Genomic DNA, 20,047 nt, shown 5'->3' on the forward strand with positions numbered 1-20,047 from the left:
ATAAAGCACATACTACGTGCATCTAACCCAGATGAGAGGCACCACGTGCTTCAGAGGAACGTAAACTGGCAGGGAAGTCAACCCCAAGACTTCAACTATAGAAAGGAGCAGGAGGGGGACAAGGAAAGATGGCTCCTTACCTCCAGTATCTTGGTTCCAGATCTTCACCTTGCAGTCATGTGATGAGGTAGCAATTACAGGCATCAAGGCTAATGCCCTTGGTAGAAAGACACAGGATGCAACAGTCTGGAAATGCCCCTTATACTCACAGATTCTGTTCCGCGTCTGCCGAAGGTCCCACAACTGCAAAGAAGTGACAGAGGCTAGCTCACATATACATATTTCTCTAGCTTCATATATACTTCATTCACTGATACCCGTCTCACCACCCTCTCATGATGCATCGCTTCCCTCCACTTACCTCCTCACATGGCCACCCCTTATCTTCATCCATCCCATCCACACATCCAAACATCCAGCCACGCAGTGACTATTCTGAGCATCAACTAGGTCTCAAATAATCTGGGTTAAGGATGTGCCAGAGGGTTGCTTCCTTCCCCATCAACATCATGGTTAGGGAAGTGAAGGTTCCCAGTCCTACAGCCCAGTGGGGCAGTAGGGGGTTGCCTACTTTCTATGACAGCTCACGAGCTGCCTTATATCAGCTTCTTGGCATCTGTGGATGAGAAGTACATACAGGTGCAAACCCTCTGATTTAATGCCTAGATGCTGAATCTCAGTATAGGAAGACTAGATTCTACAAGGGAGGCAACAGTCATGCCATCCCACTCTTGTTGATACAAATCAGACCACACCTGGCAAATAATATGCATGGAAGGGAACAAATGGAATTGTGTCCAAAAATAATGAAATCATTGGACACCATGTCATCCAGGGAACAGCTGCAGGAGCTGGAAATGCTTGGAGACGAGATGCTACATCAACAGCCTGAAATTCAACACCTCAACCTACCACTTACTAGAGGTGTGGTCTTGTACAAGAGATTTCAACAAGAGATGTCTCTATTTCCTCATCTGTAAAATGGGAACTATAATAATACCTAACTCATGAGGTTGTTTTAAGGATTAATGAGATAATGCATGGAATGTGCTAAGCCCGGTGCCTCGCACATAATGAATATTTGATAAAATGGGAGTTCTTAATGTTCTATTTGGATTAACTAGATAAGCCTTTTAACTGACATTCTACAATTAAGAATCTAAGGTAATTTGGAGGAGCCTAGGCAATCTATCCTGAAATTAATTGCAAGGAAAAATATATGGGTAAGGGTTGGGGTGGGCCCTTGACTGACACTGGAGCTCCGAACTTCCTGAAGAGCTTGGACGTCCTTTACTGTGGCCACATGTACAATACGGATGTACTTGGTTCTTCCCCTTTCTAAGCTCTGTTGGGAGGAGGGACATTAGCAGGCTGATTCTGTGTTTAGCACCTTTCTATCTTGACTCCCATCACATTTGTCTTTCTATGACCAATGCAGAGAGCCCTAGGCAATGGATGTTTCTGGAAAGAAGCATCTGAAATGCAAAGAAGCGCTTACAGTATGCACTTGCAATAGGCCTGAGACGTTAGAAGAGCCTGCCTGTGTAGCCCAGAACATGTATGAGCCCAGAGGAAGTAATTTCTCATCAGCAACCCAACACCTGGACCCCACACAGTCTCTTACTGTGGCTTCACAGCCTTCTCCTCCAAAGCCGCTGCTGCAGGAGATACACCTGTGTCCATCCTCACTGACCTCGCAGTAGGTCTGGATGTGCTGCTTTACGGGAAATACATGAGCTACATGCAGCCCCCGACTGTCCCACAGTCTGAAAGAAATTACAGCAGGAAATGGGTTTGCAGTAAATGTGCTGAAATGCACCTGGAATAGCCCGCCAACATAAAAGTCTTGGCTCTTTGCTGCTGCGGAACGTCACGATTTACCTAAAAACAGCAACATGAACCAGATCAGTCTCAGAGATTCCAAAGCTGGCAGGAAATAACCAGATTGAATGACATCTGAGTTCTTTCTATTTTGAGATCTAATTACTAGGAATCTAGACCAAGCATCTTCATTGTACAAGTTAATTTGTTAATTTGGTCCTTTGGGATACTACTTTCAACAGACAGGATATTTCTGTGCCTGTGATTTAAAATTTTTTAAAAAGACAGTTATCATAATAGAGAGGAACAGTCATCGTTCTAGAATCAGATGCAAAGCATTTACAGGTCTTGGCCAGCCTGGGCCATGGGATCCACTAGGGAGTGTTTTGTTTTACCTCTTGTCTCATTTTTACCTCTTTATCTCATTCCTACATTTTCTAAGTAGAATCTCTTCTGAGATCCAAAGTTTCTAGTTGTGCTTTCTAGTCTAGAAAAATTTACTTATTTGACTCCCCTGATGGTGATTCTGACCCTGCTTCCACAGGGAGAGCTTCACCTGAGGGCTGGGTGATCAAGAACATCTGGAGCCCAGCAAGGGCAGCTGGTAGACTTGGGCAGCTTGAAGGGGTGGGACGAGCAAGTCACTGACCCTGAGGTTAATCTGAACACGTTCCCACTACAGGGCCTCGCAGAATCACCTGCTTTGAAACTAACCAGAACAAGCTGACCTCCTGCCATTCAGTCTCCACTCAGATGATCCGTGGAGCCAGATCAGAGAGGCCCCAGCACCAGCGAGGGGCGGAGGGGTGGAAGGTGCGGGGAAGGGCACAGCAATGTAGAGAAGCAGAGTAGGAACAGAGTCATGGGTGCCACAAACCTTCACCAGAAACACCTTCACTGCTGCTCAGTAAGCCCACCTGATGGTTTTATCTTCAGAGGTCTGGAGTATATATGGTTCTCTGGGGACCCAGCACAGGTGAGTGACCTGGAACAAGCAAACTTTTCAAAACTTCTCCATACCATGTCATTCCTCTGCTGTTAATTCCTGTAGACTTTGCTAAATAGCCTCTCTGCCATCACTTCTCAAGGATGCTGAACTAGCAATCTGACTTAAGGGATTTGATGTTTCGCAGACACCCACTAGTCACGCTGTACCTGCATCTCGCAGGTTAGCAGCAGCAATGGTAGTAGCTGGGCCAGTTGTGAGTACTGAAATGCATGCCGGCACTCTCAAGAGTGCCTAAAACCCAAACACATGGGTGTTTGGTGCCTGAAACCACTAAAGAGAGCAGCCCCTGTTTTAAAGTGGGACCAGTGAAACCCTAGCCCACGGCCTCGCAGGGTTCTGTAAGCATTCTTGTTTCTTTATCCCTGCAGCCCTCTGCTGGACAGGCATGAAACAGTTCTCAAAACCACCCAAGGTGTCAGGATTTTCTTTCCTTCCCAGCAACTTGCACAAATATGGAAGGCACAGGGCAAGCACACCTTACCATTGGCGGTTGTCTTCAAAACCAGAAAAGATGACTATGACTGACATTTGATGACCACTAAAGGAATGTTAATGTGTCAGGTGATAGAATTCTCCCCATTTTATAAATGAAAACACTGAGACTCTAAGTAAGTTTCTTGGGGTCACACAGCTTAAAAGTGACAAATCCATGATCTGAAACTATGTATGACTAACCCCAAAGGTTGCAGAACTGATGTATGAGTCTGCTACCAGAAAACACTAGTCTTCATAAACAGAGCAAATTATACATAAAGCAAAAAGATCATGCCTGTTTCTCTGCATAATGTTACAGAACACACAATAACCATAAGCTGTGAGCTCCTGGAGGACACGGACAGTGTCCTGGGTCACTAATCCTGCTTCTAGCACAGTGTCTGGCCCCCAGAAGATATGGAATAACTATGTCTTGAAGGAATAAGTGAGGATACCACTTAAAACTCCAATATAAACTAGTGGAGTTGTTCTCTGGAGCAGAAGACCTTAAGAGCTCATCTAATCGAATAATCCTGAGAGGCTGGGGTCTGATGGAGGGTTAGAGGTGAGCAGTAAGTAGGACCCAAGCCTCTAATGCCTGGTCCTGGGACTCCCGACCTCTCTCCCAGGCCCTTCCTCACCCCACGCTCCCTTCTGCTGCCCTGCTCTGTACCATGTCTGACTTCGTACCAGGTTCCTGGAGACTGACACTCTCTCGGCACACTGTCCGGTCCCCACATCCCACAGAAGCAGGCTGTTGTCACGGGAGCCAGTGCACAGCTGTGATGAGTCTTGGGAGACAACGGCAGGAAAATGGTCCATGAGATGGGCCCGGAACAGAGCTTTTCAGAAAGCACAGCGGTGCTGGGAAGAGATTGGATTTACTTTACCTGGACTCACAGCCAATCCAGTGACCACCATGGTGTGGCCAGAGAACTGCTGCCTTGGTTGTGAGGAGCCTTCCAAGTCCCACATCATGACCATCTTGTCGCGAGAGGCGCTGAAGAACTGGTCTGATTTGCGAACACAGGCTATCTGCTCAAGAGAAAAAAGCTCTGGTGTGTGTGCTTGTTTGCCTGGAAAAAAGACCCGAGGGTAAGTGTGCTAGAGCCTTGAGGGCTCTCAGTCTGGTTCAAAATGCACCGTGTCTGGCAGGGAAATATACTCTGTGCTATGTGATGGTCGCTGATGCCTAGTTTCATTATGATGGAGTTTGCATCTGAATTTCTGGTTCATTTTGGTACACTTCCGAGAGGGGACTTATAGAAACTGGCATTCTCTTATCATTTTTGCTGTAAGCTCACTCTACTCTGCAGTGCTATTTAACAAATTAATTTGTATTTAACTATTGTTGGCTTTTAAAAAAATTTCCCCAACTAGACTACAAGGTTCCTAAGCATGGAGATTGTGACATTTTTCTAGCCCTAGTAAACACTGTGTAACCCTTTAATACACGTCTCTGTTAAGTTAGGTCGGGAAGAGTTATTCTCAGCTGTCCGCTATTCATCACCTGTGCTAGGAAGGGCTTAATAATGAAAGACAAATTGTGTCTAATACCTGTAACGACGGCTCAGTGAACAGTTTGCTCTGCTCGTCCTGGAGCAGGGCTTCACAGCATCGCATGAAACCCTGCATTTTTCCTTAACACTGGATAGTTACTCTTACTACCTAGAGCTATTAGATACTAATTCAGTTCCAAATTTTCCTCATGGTAATAATCATATGACAATTACCTTGGTAATTTCACGTTCATGTCCTTTGAACCTTTTCACCACATTTCCAGCTCTCCAGTTATAGGCCACCACTGTCTGCAGAGAGTCATTAGAATATTTTAGTTTAACTGAATTTCTGTTTAACCATAAGCCTTTACCCCATTCTCTACATAATGTCTTCCTCTCTGTCAAGGTTTTATTATTGCACCGCTCCTCACAGCCCCCTACTTTGAGTCCCTCTGTCTCCCCCAGAGACACTGGGCCCCTTCTCCAGGCCTTACCGATGGGTTTGGGATAACACTCCCCAAGGGGAACTGATCTGGGGTGAGGTTGTGGTTGTAGATGCTGAAGGAGAATCCACATGGGATTAGATTTTTTTTCACTAACTGTATCATACTTTTCTCTTTTTTTAAATTTACCATCTTAATCATTTCTAGGTGTCCAATTCAGTGGTGTTAAGTATGTTCACATTGTTGTGAAACAGATCATACTTCTTTTTCTCATTCCAAAATAAAAAATCTCATCCATAATCCCATCTGCCAGAGAGAATCATTGTTAAAATTTTCTTTCTATCCTCTTTCCAAGTATATACTTAAATATTTTGTTATGGGTGTTTCTTCCCTTAAACAGGATTTCAGAAGCATTCTCTGGCCCAGTCTCTGTAGTGCATTGCATGAGAGGAAGGAGCATGTTAGCACTTGACCTAGTTAAATCCCAGTTTCTTAATCTGCAAAATGGAGAGGATAATCCTTGCGCTATCTACCCCTCACAAGTGACAATTATGTAAATAAAATTCCATATTTCTCAGATGACATAGATGTTGAGACAAAATACTGCCAATTAAATTATGATATCGTGCTTTATCATCAATTTTTAGATGCATCCTGATTTCAGAGGTGTTAAAATGTGGAAACATGTGTATCTTAGAATCAGTGAAATACACTAAGAAAATGGAATTTGAATATTCTAAATGGCTACTGAAAATGAGAGACATTATTTATTACAAAAGAATCAATGTTTTTGCTACTGAGATCCTAGCTCTGAGTGCTCTGATAGAGCCAAATACATGGGGGGAAGAGAAAGCAACCAGATTCAAAGTGACAACTGGGATGCACCCCAGTGCAGACATTTTGGCAAAAGAGATGCATAGAAGAGAACAGAAGCCTCCTTTTGCTGACAGGTATGTCCTGTGTCTGCACATAGGTGTGAAAATGGATTGGCTGGAATAATGATATTAGTCACTTATAAAAAGCATGTGGGTGGTATGGCAGAGTGCCAAGGATCTTACCATTTAATCCTCATGACTGTTCTGTGCAGTTGGCATCACTATCCCCATTTAACAGATAAGGAGACTGAAGCTCAGGAGAATTAAAAGACTTGCCCAAAGTAATAGGAAGGGGCAGAGCAGGAATTTAAACCCAGTGTTTCTAATTGTAAAGCTGATGTTTTTACATACTCAACGTTGCTGCCAGAAATGCAAAACCAGCATTTCCTTTCCAAATATCTTCCCTTCTCTGCAATAAGCTTGTTCCCTGGGAAGCACCGCAAACCCCACCTTATCTTTTCCTCCAGAGACACAGAGGTCTGAGTTCAAAGCGGCAACAACAGAGACGGTATCCACGTGAGCTGGGCTGTACTCTTGAAAAGCTTTAGTTTGAATTCTCTCTTCTATAATTCCATCAGGCCTGCTAAAGAGAGGATGAAAAATGAGGGGCCCAATGGTATGGGGTGCACAGCGGAGCCAGGGGAAGAAGAGTGTGGGCTATGGTAGCAATTCAGGCCAGGCTGAGGAGAAAGACAGAAAAAGAGTAGAGAAGGCAGACCCGCTGACATTGCCGGAAATGGTGTTATTAACTCTGTAAATGCTCAGAATGAGTGAATGACTGGAATCTGATAAAGGAAGAAGCCGGAATCTTTGCTCACTCTAGAGATGATTCCCAAAGATGTAGGGGCCCTCTCTGTGTGGCTGCCGATGCTAGCTACTAAGCTGTTTCTTATCCAAAAGGAAAAAAGGCCAAACCAACTGTTCAGAGAAGGTCATCAATGATCGCTGTGGGCCTTCTCTTTCTTTAGTGGAGAATTTTAATGCAGGCTGATAAAACTTGGGATCCCGAGGTAGGACTACTGTACCTGTATTTATACGTGCTGTGTTTGAGTTTGCTTTGCAGTTTCCCCATCACTGCACAGAACCTGCACGAAACCTTCTGGGGAAGAGCTCATTTCAGATGGCACCTGCATAGCAGCATCCCTTGTGGCTGCTGGAAGTTGTGTTCCCTGTTTAGTAAAAAGGAGAATACATACCGTTAACTGTGCTAGGCACGATAATGGTAGGTAGTATGGTTATGTAATAATAATTCCTTGTTTTTGAAAAAGACTAATTGTACGCATTTGCTTTTCCTCCTTTCCCTGCCTCACTCTTATGGCCCTGGGAATGCATCCTCCAGGAAAGCATTAGCAGACAAAAACAAAAACAAAAGTGGTTTAAAAAATACTAAGATGTTCCCCAGTAAGTCAAATACAGAATTCCCATGTGATCCAGCAATTCTGCTTCTGGGTATATAGCCAAAAGAATTGAAAACAGGTGTTCAAACCAAAATTTATACGTGAGTGTTCATGGCAGCACTGTTCACAACAGCCAAAAGGTGAAAACAACCCAAATGTCCATCAGTGGATAAATGAATAAATAAAATGCTATGTTATCAACAGAATATTATTCAGCCATAAAAAGGGATGAAGTACTGATAAATACTGTATAACATGATGAACCCTGAAAACAGACTAAGCAAAAGAAGCCAGTCACAGAAGGCCACATATTATATGAATCTATTTAAATCTAAAGAGACAGAAAGCAGATTAGTGGCTGCCAAGAAAAAGGGGAATGCAGAGTGGCTATTTAATGGGTACAGAGTTGCCTTTGGGGCAATGAAAATGTTCTGGAACTAGACAGTGGTGATGGTTACATAACATTGTCTATTAAAAAGAATAATAATAAAGTTTATGTTATGTATATTCTGCCACAAAATAAATACAGAGAGTGTGTATTTGAAAATAATGAATAATTTATACTAGTGAAGCTTCTTGAAAAGGAGCCGTAGTTATTCTAAAAGGTTATAACCTTTCTAACTTGCCAGATTGCTGTTAAGTAATTTCACTGTGACACTTCGCTAAATCAGTGTGCCAGGGTCATGAGGTTATTCTGTAGTAAGAATGAGATGCAGAGATAACGACGCTAGATGAGACAATACAGGTAATGACCTGACCAGCAGTTCTCAAAGTGTCATCTCAGGACAGCTGGGGATTCCTGAGAGCCGTTCAGGGAGTCTGTGAGGGCCTCCTTTTTCCAACTATGTCTGCGTGAGGCCTGACTTTCTTCTTATACTACAACCCACACGACATACTGCACTAGACTGAATGCAGAAGCAGACATGAGAATCCAACTGTCTTCTGTTTAAGCCAAACAGTAAAGAGATTTGCAAAAATGTAAAACAATACCACCCTCTCATACACTCATTCAGGAAACACCCCCTAACACTGACTGTGTGCAGGTCCAATACTAGTTGTTGGTGAAACAGAGGGAAAAAGAGACGGGGAGAAGTGGCCGGTGTAGACATCTTGTTGGGACTGAAGGTATGTGGCTAGGACCTAATCGCAGCTACTCTGGGTCATGTTCCTCTGCAACTAGCTGTCCCCTGAGATGCCAGAGGACAGAGGGAAGAAAATGGGGAGGTAGGAGTACCCAGTCCCCATTTCTTCTGGGGCTCTGCTTAAAGAAATTCTAGGAGATGAGTGTCTTATGAGCACAGTTGAGACAGGAGGGAAAGGGGCAAGACACAGACCAAACACGAGATAAAAGAACAAGGGGCACAGCTGTTGGGATACGATAAAGACCAGCTAGAACCAGCTGAGACCAAGGCGGCTTTGCGAACAGTCCGGTCATTGACCTTTAGCTTAATATACCTTCACTGTAATACCAAAAGCCACTCCCCTTAGGCCATGACAGTTCTGAGGTGGACCATAAAAGGTCAAAAAGTGGCCAGTGGCCCAATTCCTGGGACATCCTCAAAATAGCAAGAATATTCCTCCCACTCGTTAGCCTACGAAATTACATCACCCGTGAAAACACTATGACCCCGTGCCCGGGGGCTGCTCCCACTTTCTGCGACGGTCTGCATTCTGCCTCTGGAGTGTGTATCTCTCTAAATAAGCCTGCTTTCCCTTTACTACAGCTCACTCTTGAATTCTTCCCTGCGAGAAGCCAAGAACCCTCACTTAGTGGCCACCCTAAGCACTCCTGCAGGCCCCAGGACATGACATCTCCCTCTCCCGAACGCGATCAGCCTAGTTCTAGGAAGAACAGTCTACAGGGAGCCATGGCAGCTAAAATTCACCAGGTATTCTCAATCATATCACTACCTTTAAACCCCAGAGTTTTCCAGAAGAATTTCAGCCTATGCTTTGAGAAGTTGCCAGAATTTACCTCCTGACAAGAATCGGTAACCACTACAGAAGGCAATGCTGTGAAAAGAACACTGTGAGTGGCATCAAGAGCCCTGGGCTGTAGCCCCGCCTGCCTCATCTCACTTTCCTCCTCCATAAGAGGAAGGACTCTCATATTCATCTTTGTACCTCAACTACCTTGCACAGTGTGACAAAGACATTTACTGTGAAATAGTGAACCTAAGGTCTCTTCCAGGTCAGACATTGTAGGCTTCTCTAGAACAAGCACAAGGGTAAGCAGATAGGGCGGGAGGTAGGTCCCCAGAGGAAGAGAATCAGCCATAAGTTCCTTGATATAAGAGAAGCCATTTTAGGTCTGAGTCACACTGTGATCTAAGCCTGGCCACAAGGCTTACTCTTGACTAGGCCAGGGAGACAATAAGTCAGTTGTAAAGACTCCCAGTTCTATTTGATTAGCCTGAGGCACATTCTTGAGCTATTTTGCACAATCCCAAACCCCCTGGAGCATTCAACCACCAGACTAACTAGAACCTAATGAATGGTGATGCTGACCTTTGCTGATCCTCAGTGACTTCAATCAACTAGAGCTGGGACTCTTGTCAACCTCTGCCCCAGTTCTATGCTGAATTCTCCTCTGCCCAAGCCCCTCATGAATATGTATACACCACCTGAGCCCCTTCATAAATATGCATACACCCTTAGCTTAAAACTTCCCCAATTTTGTTGTTCAGAGACACTGCTTTGGGAAAGATCCCCAGTGTTCTCCTTGCTTGCTGCAAGGAATAAATCCTTTCTTCTCCTGCTCTTTGGCTTATTTGTGTCTTTTGGCTGGACAACCACCAAGAGGCAAATCCAGGTTTCCTGGTAACACAAGCATGCGCACAAGAAAAATTCCAAGATAGTTTTCAAAAAGCTTGGAATATTGCATTGTTGGTAGACAGACAGATGTTGCAGGGCTTCCTGTCAATCTAACCCACTTTTTCAACACTGTCATCAAACTAAGGACAGATGCCATCCATAGATCTAGGTCACTGGAAACTGCAGATGTTATAAATGGATTGGCTCTGCTTAAAATTAATTGGATTCTTAGCTGGTATTTCAGAGAGTCACTTCCCATCTGAAGAGTATTCATGGGACATTCTAAGGAAAAGATAACATTTAGAATTACCTCAAACCAGTAGGATCTTCTTGGTGAGCTGCCGTATTCAATGCTTTGTAATGTTTATCCTTTGGAAAATAGTTCAGGCAGCCACTTCCTAATCTCTATAATTAGTGAAAAGACACTTAAATTAATCTCTTCTCTGTCTAAGCTTATGTTTGCACTGAAAGGAGATTTACAAGGTAAATAAGAGATTGCTAAGTGTACTTTTTCCTCACAAAGAAAGAGGTATCTTACAAAATTCCAAGATTTTATAACTTGCACATTTCCAATAATTAGGGAAACTATACTATAATTATACAACTTTTTAAAATATGCAAAATAAGGTATGTTTAAGCTCATCATTAAACATTTTTATTTTACTCATAGAATTTCTGTTCATCAAAAATCTTCAGAGGTGACTGCTTACTTCAGAGCTTATTGTTTTTGTGAGAAAGGCAATTTCTCATGTTTAAAATAGTGCTTTAATAAGCATGAATCACAGAACTTGAGAGTGGAAGAGCTTTTCAAAATCATCACATACAAACTCTTTATTTAAAAATCTGGAAAATGTGAGGAGAAACATTGTTTGCTGCAAATTATAATTAGGTAGCTCTCTTCACTTCTAGTCCAGAATTTCCATTATAAACATCTACAAAGAAGAAACACAGTTTTACTGCATTTTAACAACTCTATTTTTAAAATTCAAATAAATATAATTATCAGTTGACAGCATAGCTTATTCTAAAAATTAAGAGCAGTACAAAATAGAATAATATTTAATTAAGTGCATTAGCCTCTAAATGAGGCCTGGGTCTGAATTACAACTCTACTGCAACCTAGGGCAAGCTGCTGAACCTCTCTCTCAGTTTCCTGTATGTAAAATGGGAAAATAACTCTATCACTGGGCTTCTGTGAAGATTAAAAATAGCACTTAAAATGTGCCAAGGACTGTTCTAAATGCTTTATATTTAAATCATTTAACCTATTCCACAAGCCTCTGAGCTAGACATTGTTAGCATCCTCATTTTGCAGATAGGAAAAATCAAGCACTGAGATGTCAAGTAACTTGCCCAAGTTTACAAATAAGTTGCAAATAAGAGCCCAAGCTTAAACTTGAATCCAGGCGTTCGGACTCCAGAGGCTTTGCTCTCAACCACCTTACTATACTGCATCTCCATAAAAGCTAGTAGGTCTAAAGCTCATAGTTCAACCAGGCAAACTGTTAGTAACAAATGAGGACTACTGGCATGATTACTAGATTAACAGTGATAGCAATGCCGAAAACAGCAATTTCACTCTTATTAATTCTACTCTTATTACACATACATTAAACTTACATTACAGATATGCACAGAGAACATATACAAGTGGATATGAGTCTAGAGAATATTAAACTGAAGCCGATTATGTCTCCTGAACAGAGTGACTGATCACACTAAGGCTAAGAATTTGTTATTATGTTAGATAATATATAGCAAGGCAATTTAAAAGCTTGAAAACAAAATATTTGTACTTAGATATGTCCATGTTGTTGTAATTTATGATGAAGTAGACTAAGAAATGAAAATACTATTCAGTTGTCTGCTGTTGTTTATATTGTGAACATACACTATACTTGAGAGGAGAGATAGTATCTTATTTATTTTTGTATTTGCACTTTAAGTATAGCCTGGGAGAAAAGATGCAAGGCAAACATCTCTTCAGTGAATGAATGCCATACTAAGGTGGGAGTCTGCTTGGCAAGAAGCTTTTTAAGGACTCAGCAACATGAGGGTCCTTTAAAACTGCCCAACAACAAACCCTTTAGGGAGTAGTTGCCCTGCCCTGTCCCAGATTTCAGGTCTGGAAAGGCTGGAGAGGACTTGGGAAATGGCTCTCAATGTACTTGTTGGTTCCAGATGGAACCAGGCCTAAATCTGAATCCCAGGACCCATTTCTGCCCCAGTCTGTCTTCCAAAGGCCTTGATATATCCAGTGTTCACTCTAAACATAACTCACAGAATTCTCTTTTAACTCTGCAGTACAACATTCTTTGATATACTCCAGCACATATTCACCTGTTATTTTCCACGAAGAAGCTGGGACTCAAGAATTGTAACTTGCTAAAGGTCACACAGGTGCGAAACTGAGGTACAGGACCCTATTCCCCTAGACTCCTGGCCCACTGTTCACGTAAATGATGATTTCGTATCTCCCTCCCTCTCCCCAAATCTCTCTCTCCATACATCTAAACTACACTCTAAGAGACCAAGGAATCTAAACCAAAGCTCAAACAGAAATAAAACCACAAGGACGTGGGAAATGGTTTGATTTGAACTTCTAATGGTATAGATATGGGAAATTGAGCCCCAGAGAATAAGCAAGTCTTGCCCGAAGTCATTCAGGTGATCAGTACTAGGCCAGAAGTCCCAAGGTTGCCCCAAGTTTGAGGACAACCTGTTCGCAGTTTTTCTTTTCTGGCCTTTCAGATCACAAATGCCCCTTGCCCTCCAATGCGAAAGGCCAAAGCTTATTTTTGATGGGGGGGGGGGGGGCGTTCGCCCAAGATGGGAACGTAGCGCCACCCAACCCAAGGCCGGTCCTGGGAACCCCTTCCCTGCTTCAGCCAGGTGGGCGGCTGCGGCTCAGAGAGCGCGAGGGCTCCCACCTCCCCGCCCGCCATATGCACCCTTTCCTCCCGCCTCGTTCTCCATACCCACCAGCGGACCAGCCGGGCCAGGAGCCGAGGCCGACTGGGGGCACCAACCCCGAGGGCATCCACAGCCTCCCGCGCCTCCGCCCTTAGCAACGAGGCGCGCGTTGCTAAGGCGGGAGTCCGGGCGAAATGCCTCCGGGCGCCCTCGCCAGCCGCCGAACCGCGGTTCCGCCCGCCTGACGTCTCCCAAGGGTCGAGCCGAGAGCGCCTCGCCCTGCTTTCTTACTGCAGCAATGCGTGGATGAAGTTCCAGAGAATAAGACAGATGTGCCAAGACCACGCCGCCAGAGAATCTATATTATCCAAAGAAAGCAGGTATCACTGTAATATACACAGAGAAAGCACTTAATAAATGCCACCTTTTAAATTTTTATTCGCCCAGATAGAAATGTTGCTTTTTTCCTTTGGAGTTTCCCCTGAATCCACCCAGAGATCCCTCCTTTGTAAGCTTCCCCAGATCTCCCACTCCCCTATCCCTTTCATTCTTTCTTTCATCAAACCTTTGCAGCCCAGCACCACAGCAAAGAGACCCCTCAGTACCTTCTTGAGATCCAGTGGAAAGACAGTTCCAGAAATAACAGCAGCTACAAGACGAAGATTTTGTAGTTGCAGTCACATTGCCTCTAGACTAGAGTCTATTCATCTCTGTATTCCTAGTACATAGCACTGGGTTTACTAGGTGGTTGTTGAATGTTGAATGAATGAGTGAGTGAATGAATGAATGAATGGCAGGGACTCTAGCCAACATTTCTTTTGCACTCTGGTAGGTACCTCCTGCAGTGAGCAGAACTGCCTTCAGTGAAGAAATGGAGTTTCTGAAAGTTAGGTGCCTATGGCAACAGGGGTTGGGGTGGTGAGGAAAATTTACCTTCACAGAGTATCAGGGCTGGCCATTGTGTCTATCTTCCAACCCAGAGAGGGAATCCCCTCCACAGCATCCCTGATGGGGATTCTTCCATCCCTCAGTGATGATGCATTCACTAATTTACTAGTCAGTGGCCTGTTGTTAGGAGACTTCCTTCTGGCAGGAGCTGGAATCTACCCTCATGCCCACTTGTAACACTGATCTTAGTTGAGAGTTTAGGATTCTCCCTAAAAACTTAATCCCTCTTCCCCAAAACAATCTGGCAACTCTCAACCAGGAGAGACTGATTGCTTTGTCCTGGGGCCTGGGTGTGGCTACAAAGTGGACTTTCTGGATCCTTGCCTATAAGATGCTCCAGCTCTGACGATGCAGCCCCCTGGAAGATGCTTTAGGCTTAAAGCACCTGAGACTCCCATACTGGTATCTCTAGCCAGATTTCTCTTTAGAGCTGCATATTCACCTGCTTCCTGCTCATCTCTACCTTGCTGTCTAAAAGGCAACTCATCCTTGACATGACTCATGCTGGAAACATCATCTTCCCCCCAAACCGGTTCTTCCTCTTTTCTCTCTGAGTGCTGGGCACCACCATTCATCAATCACCCATGCCAAGGATCTAGGAGTCACCGGTAACTTTATCTTCTCCTTGTTTGAGAACAATCTCCAGGACTTCTCAATTCTGACTCCTAAATATTCCCAGAATAAAAACCTCTCCACTTCTCTCTACCTACCAACTTGGGTCAGGCCCACATTATCCTAGGGTGTGATAGATTAAAAATGGCCACGAATTCTTTGTAGCTTCTCCCGTCAGAGCTGGCCTTATAATTTGTTTTGACCAATAGAATGTGGTGGAAGTGACATTGTGCAACTTCTGAGTTTAAGCCTCAAAAGCCCTAATAGTTTCTGCTGTTGTCTTCTTGGAACACTACCACCATGGGAAGAAGCCCAGCCCAGCCTATGTTAGACGTGTGGCCCATCCAACAGGTAGCACCAAACGCCGGACATATGAATGAGACTATTGTAGACCGTCCAGCCCCAGTGGGGCAATCAGATGACTGCAACCACATGAGTAAACATCAGAAGAACAGCCCAGCTGAGCCCAGCCCAATTTGCCAACCCACAGAATTGTGAGCAAATCAACAGTCGTCATTTTTAAGCCACTAAGCTTTGGGGTGCTTTGTTATACACAATAGATAAGTAATATCCAAATTCCTTCATTAGGTCTATGTGTCTTGGGATACAGCTCTTGAGCCACATCTTCCACCTCGGCCACCCACACTGTAGGCTTCAGTGGTCGAAACTACTTGCAGCTGCCTGGCTCATTTCGCTGTCACCTTTGATTCCTCGCACAGGTGTTCCCTCTGCCCGGCTCCCTTATACCCTTCACCTATCCTTGTCTGGCTATTTAACCTCAGCTTAGAGGCCATCTCCCTCTTTACCTTCAAGTCTTCCCTACCATCCCTGTCCTTCTCCAGACTGAGTTAGTAGTCCTTCCTTTGTGCTTACAAAGCCCCCACACTTTCCCCAACATAGTATAATTTTTCATTTACTTGTCTCACTCACTTACTGTGAGTTCCATGTGGGCAGTGACTGATTTTACACTTGGATTTACTGCTGGTGTCTAACACAGGGTCTAACACAGCACTGCAATAAAAAATTCCATTATGATGTTAGCGTTCTATATCTATGCTGTCTCATATCCTAGCCCTGAGCCACCTGTGGCTATTGAGCACCTGAAATGTGGCCACTGCAGCCAAAGAACTGGTTTTTAAATTAAATTTCATTTTAACTTTAAATTTAAGTAGCCACATGTGTCTAGTGGCTATGGTACCGGACAGCAAAGGTCTAAAACATAGCAGATGCTCATTGAGTACTTTTGAATAAAAAAATGAAAGGGGAAGAGAGTCATGGACAGCCAATTAGGACATGAGATAAAATGCTATGGATGTAAGCAACGTAAATTCATGTTTCTCCACCTCCCCCCTCACTTATCCTCCCCTCAGCTTACCACTACCAGTGCCTCTAACTCTGCCTCATATAAATAAATATAATCCTAGTTATTGGCTCTTTACTTCCAGAGCTGGTTATTCCAAGCTGGACTTGCCCAGTTTGATCTTGTCCCTCCTCTGAGGTGGGCTAGTCCTGAGAGCCTTCCAGACACAAGATCTGGTCTCATCCAGTCCCTTCTGGTCTGGCCAGAGCGGAGAGGATTCTCTCTCCTCCTCGGGGGCCTAAACTTCATCACATAGAACCCATGTGGTCTGAGTGTGTCTGCACTGTCAGGCTGCCAAGTCCCTCTAAAAGGAGACAGTTGAAATTGGTTGTTCCGGGAATGCATCACAGGAGAAAAGAAACCACAGCAATAAGAGCCTTCTTGCCACTCCTGGAAACCATGCAAACCCCAGTCAGATGACTTCCAGCCCTGACACCAGAGTCAGGCAGGCAGACAAGGGGATGGGTCTTCCATTAATGTGCCAGCCTGAGGGAGAGTAAAGATCAGAAAGGATAGTCCTTTCCCAAATATTCACTACCAAGAATTAAAAAAAAAAAAAAAAAGACCAAAACTCAGTGTCATAAACAAGCAAGTGAAAAGTCATGTTAAAGAGCAGAATGTACAGATAATCCAATTTTATTAAAAAAAAATCAATACATTTCCCACCTATATCATACAGTAGGGGCTAATAAATATTTTATCATGTGTGTGAGGATTTGTAAATATACTTGTAGCATCTTTTCGGTTTGTGAATTGTGTTTGATTCTTTGGTGAGAGGAGAGCAGAGTTTGTGGCATAAAAATAAATTTTGCCCTTTCTGGTCCCTGTGCCTAGAGAGCTCCTTCCCCAGATGCTCCTTCCCCGGTTTGCTTGCTGTCTTTATCTAGGGCACAATTCAGTGCCACACCTCCAAGAGACTTCTTCCGTCATCCTTTCTAAATCAGCACCTCCATCCAGCCCTCTTTCCTATAATGCTTGAGTCTTTTTCATAGTTCTTACCACTTACCGACATTATATTACATTTCCATTTGTTCTATTTGTCTGGGAGAGTAGACTTTGTTCTTTACTGTTGTATCCTCAGTGTCTTAAACATGGCCTTGCACAAGGGTAGGTGCTCAATAAATCTGCAGAATGACTAAAATGTAACAAAGGTGTCCATTCTTCTCTGTCCCCAGCTCAGGGTGCCCTGCCTAGGCAAACTCTAAAGTCCGAGCATAGTCCTCCCCACTCCCACCAAGGCTCCGGAGGTCACCTTAGAGCAGCAGCTTTCAAACTTTTTTGACCATGACCTTCAGTAAGAAATACATTCAACCCAGTGCTCACACCTGCACATGTATATGTAGCGGCAACAAACTAAAAAACCCTTACTATAAGCAATGCTTTCTACTTAAAAAAAAAAAAAAAGATGCTGGTCTCCATTCTTTGAATAGATTTCTCCACCTACTAATGGGTTACCAGTGCCTTCAGGCAGTGTTTCTAGGAGCAGAGGGCTCCTTTGTTTCCTAGTCTCAGGACAACTGCCACAAACGCAGATTCCTGGGTCCACGCCAGACTCTGTGAATGAGAATCTTCCTGGAAAGACTGCCTGCTTAACCACCCCTCTCCCCCACCACCCCAGGTGATCCTGAAGCCTGTTAAAGCTTGAGGGCCACCACTTGGGAGTTTATGAGTATCCTGAGGCTCCATGTGGGGACCTGTGTTGGGCAGGGTTTGATGCACAATAAGGGAAGGGGCTGATTCTCCATTTCCAGTCCATTTCAGCCCTGAGTGATGGAATGGATGATCCCAGTTTTATAAAAGTAAATCCACTCCCACCTAAGCCCCTTGCACTCTCTAGTCCCTCTGCCTGGGAGCACTTCCGGTGATTTTGCCAATGCTTTCTTGACTCCAGGGCTGCTACAGCTCCAGGGCCACCCCCAGTGAAGGGGCCCCACTTTCTCCAAGGACCTTAACCCCTTTTTACTCCCCATGCTCTTCCCAGTCTCTTTTCTATTCATACAAAATCATCTCTTTCTGTTTTCTTTGCTCTTACCATAAGGTTTAATAGCCCTCCCTACCTTCAGCCCTTTGAACAACAAAAAATTCTAACCACAATGTCTTTGCTGGCCCATTTCCATCTCCATCCCCAGAAGAGGATAAACACTGTTATGAGGCCTTCACTCTTTCATTGGGATGCACCAAAAATTTCTTTTGATGCCAGGAACATTGCACCTCCTTAGCTGAAGAACCTCACACAATTTACATCCTGAAGACTTGCTACAAGTATATTTACAGATCCTCATATGTATAATAAAACATTGATTAGCCCCTAGTGTATGCTATACATCCAAGCTAAGCATTTTGTAGGTAAGGTCTCATTAAATTCTTGAGGCAGCCTTCAGGGATAGATACTATTATCACCCCCATTTTAGAGATGAGGGAACTGAGGCTCAGAGGGACTAAATAATCTGACCAAGATCCCATAGCTGTAAGTGGTGTAGCTTGGGGGCTGAATCCATAGGGGCTGAGAGTTGGGAAGGGTTCTCTTCCTTTTGTGCAGGATAGAGGTACCTGAAATCCTAACACACAGCGGGATGTAGTGATGTGTCTCTTTCAGATTTTGTTCTCACAAGTGTCCAGTTTTCTGATCTCAGAATGCACTGTCACCCAAGGCCAGGCCCCTTCCCCCTTTGGCTGAGTTCTCTCCCTGTCAAGACCTCCTAAAGTGGAGGTTGGGGGTTGGGGAGCTGCCCTCTCCCTGTTTGCCCTGGCAGACCCGTCTGGATCTTCTGCAGAGGGTTCACTCTGACCTTAGATTCCTTTGTCAAATCCTAAGAAAAAAAGCCCCAGGATAGCTCAGGTATTAGCAGTAGTTCTTTCTGGATGGATTTTTCATCCATGGGCTTATTTGTACACTTCACTTTCTTCAATAAATGTGCATTACTTTTTTCAATGCTAGTTTGATTGTTTTCAAATTAAGAACGTTTGGCTGGGGTGGGGGTGGGGTATAGCTCAGTGGTAGAGTGAGTGCTTAGCATGCACGAGGTCTTGGGTTCAATCCCCAGTACCTCCACCAACAAAAAAGAAAAAAGAAAGAAAACAAAAGGAAAAAAGAACATTTGGATGTAAATACTCTGGGGGAAATCAGCCTAACACAGATGTTCCTCCTTGGACCTTAAAATATAATTTAAAAATTATTAATCATATTAACCACAAGTCAGACTGCCTGAATTCCAATCACATTGGTACCAAATAGTAACTGTGACCCCCTGGCAAAGTACTTAACCTTCATAAAATTAGGGATCATAGTGGTACTTTCCTTGTGCTATTATCAGATGATTAGCAATTGCAGCCACTTTGCTCCGGATACTGTTTTGTGTTTTAACTCATTTAATCCTCAGCACAAGTCTGTGAGGTAATTACCCATGTAATTCCCATTTTACAGGTGAGACCCTGGAGGATACTCAGCCAGTGAACAGCTAAATGGGATTTCAGCCCAGACAGTCTGATACCAGAACCTAGGTTTAAGCTCCTTGTTTCAAGTTGCCTGTTAAAAAGAGCTGTTGTGAATATTACATGATGGAACGCTTGTAAAGCGCTTAGCAAAATTTTGGCACTTAATAAGTGCTCAATTAATAGTGCTCAATTTCCTACAGTCGCATTAATATTTGGTGTTTTATGTTTATAAAACAAACACGCATACGATGCAATTTAATTCAGCAAAAAAATCAAAAAGACTGCTGAAGCCGGCGCGATCCGGTCCGGGTGCGGGCGCCCATGGGGCGGCAAAAGTCCGGCGGGAGGAAGCGCAGCCGCCCGCTTGCTGCGCGCTCCGCAGGGCCC

At 44.0% G+C, this 20,047-nt stretch overlaps 1 protein-coding gene across 3 annotated transcripts in view; it reads right to left on the bottom strand.

Annotated features, from left to right (window-relative positions):
• Positions 1-13,563, bottom strand: part of WDR31 (WD repeat domain 31) — a 17,883-nt gene extending 4,320 nt beyond the window's left edge. The window contains exons 1-10 of one of the 3 annotated variants that reach the window (XM_074362027.1): positions 13,375-13,563; positions 10,703-10,797; positions 7,207-7,350; positions 6,632-6,764; positions 5,098-5,172; positions 4,255-4,399; positions 4,055-4,155; positions 2,799-2,866; positions 1,685-1,826; positions 141-303 (exon numbers count right to left, since the gene is read on the bottom strand). In XM_074362027.1, coding sequence (XP_074218128.1) covers positions 141-303; positions 1,685-1,826; positions 2,799-2,866; positions 4,055-4,155; positions 4,255-4,399; positions 5,098-5,172; positions 6,632-6,764; positions 7,207-7,253 — 874 coding nt within the window. In that variant the 5' untranslated portion in view covers positions 7,254-7,350; positions 10,703-10,797; positions 13,375-13,563. The remainder of the gene's footprint in view (positions 1-140; positions 304-1,684; positions 1,827-2,798; positions 2,867-4,054; positions 4,156-4,254; positions 4,400-5,097; positions 5,173-6,631; positions 6,765-7,206; positions 7,351-10,702; positions 10,798-13,374) is intronic. The other 2 variants (XM_074362028.1, XM_074362026.1) reach the window with 2 other exon arrangements.
• Between the last annotated feature and the right edge of the window lie 6,484 nt (positions 13,564-20,047).

This window comes from Camelus bactrianus, chromosome 4, assembly GCF_048773025.1.
Source record: "Camelus bactrianus isolate YW-2024 breed Bactrian camel chromosome 4, ASM4877302v1, whole genome shotgun sequence".
Lineage (NCBI taxonomy): Eukaryota > Metazoa > Chordata > Mammalia > Artiodactyla > Camelidae > Camelus > Camelus bactrianus.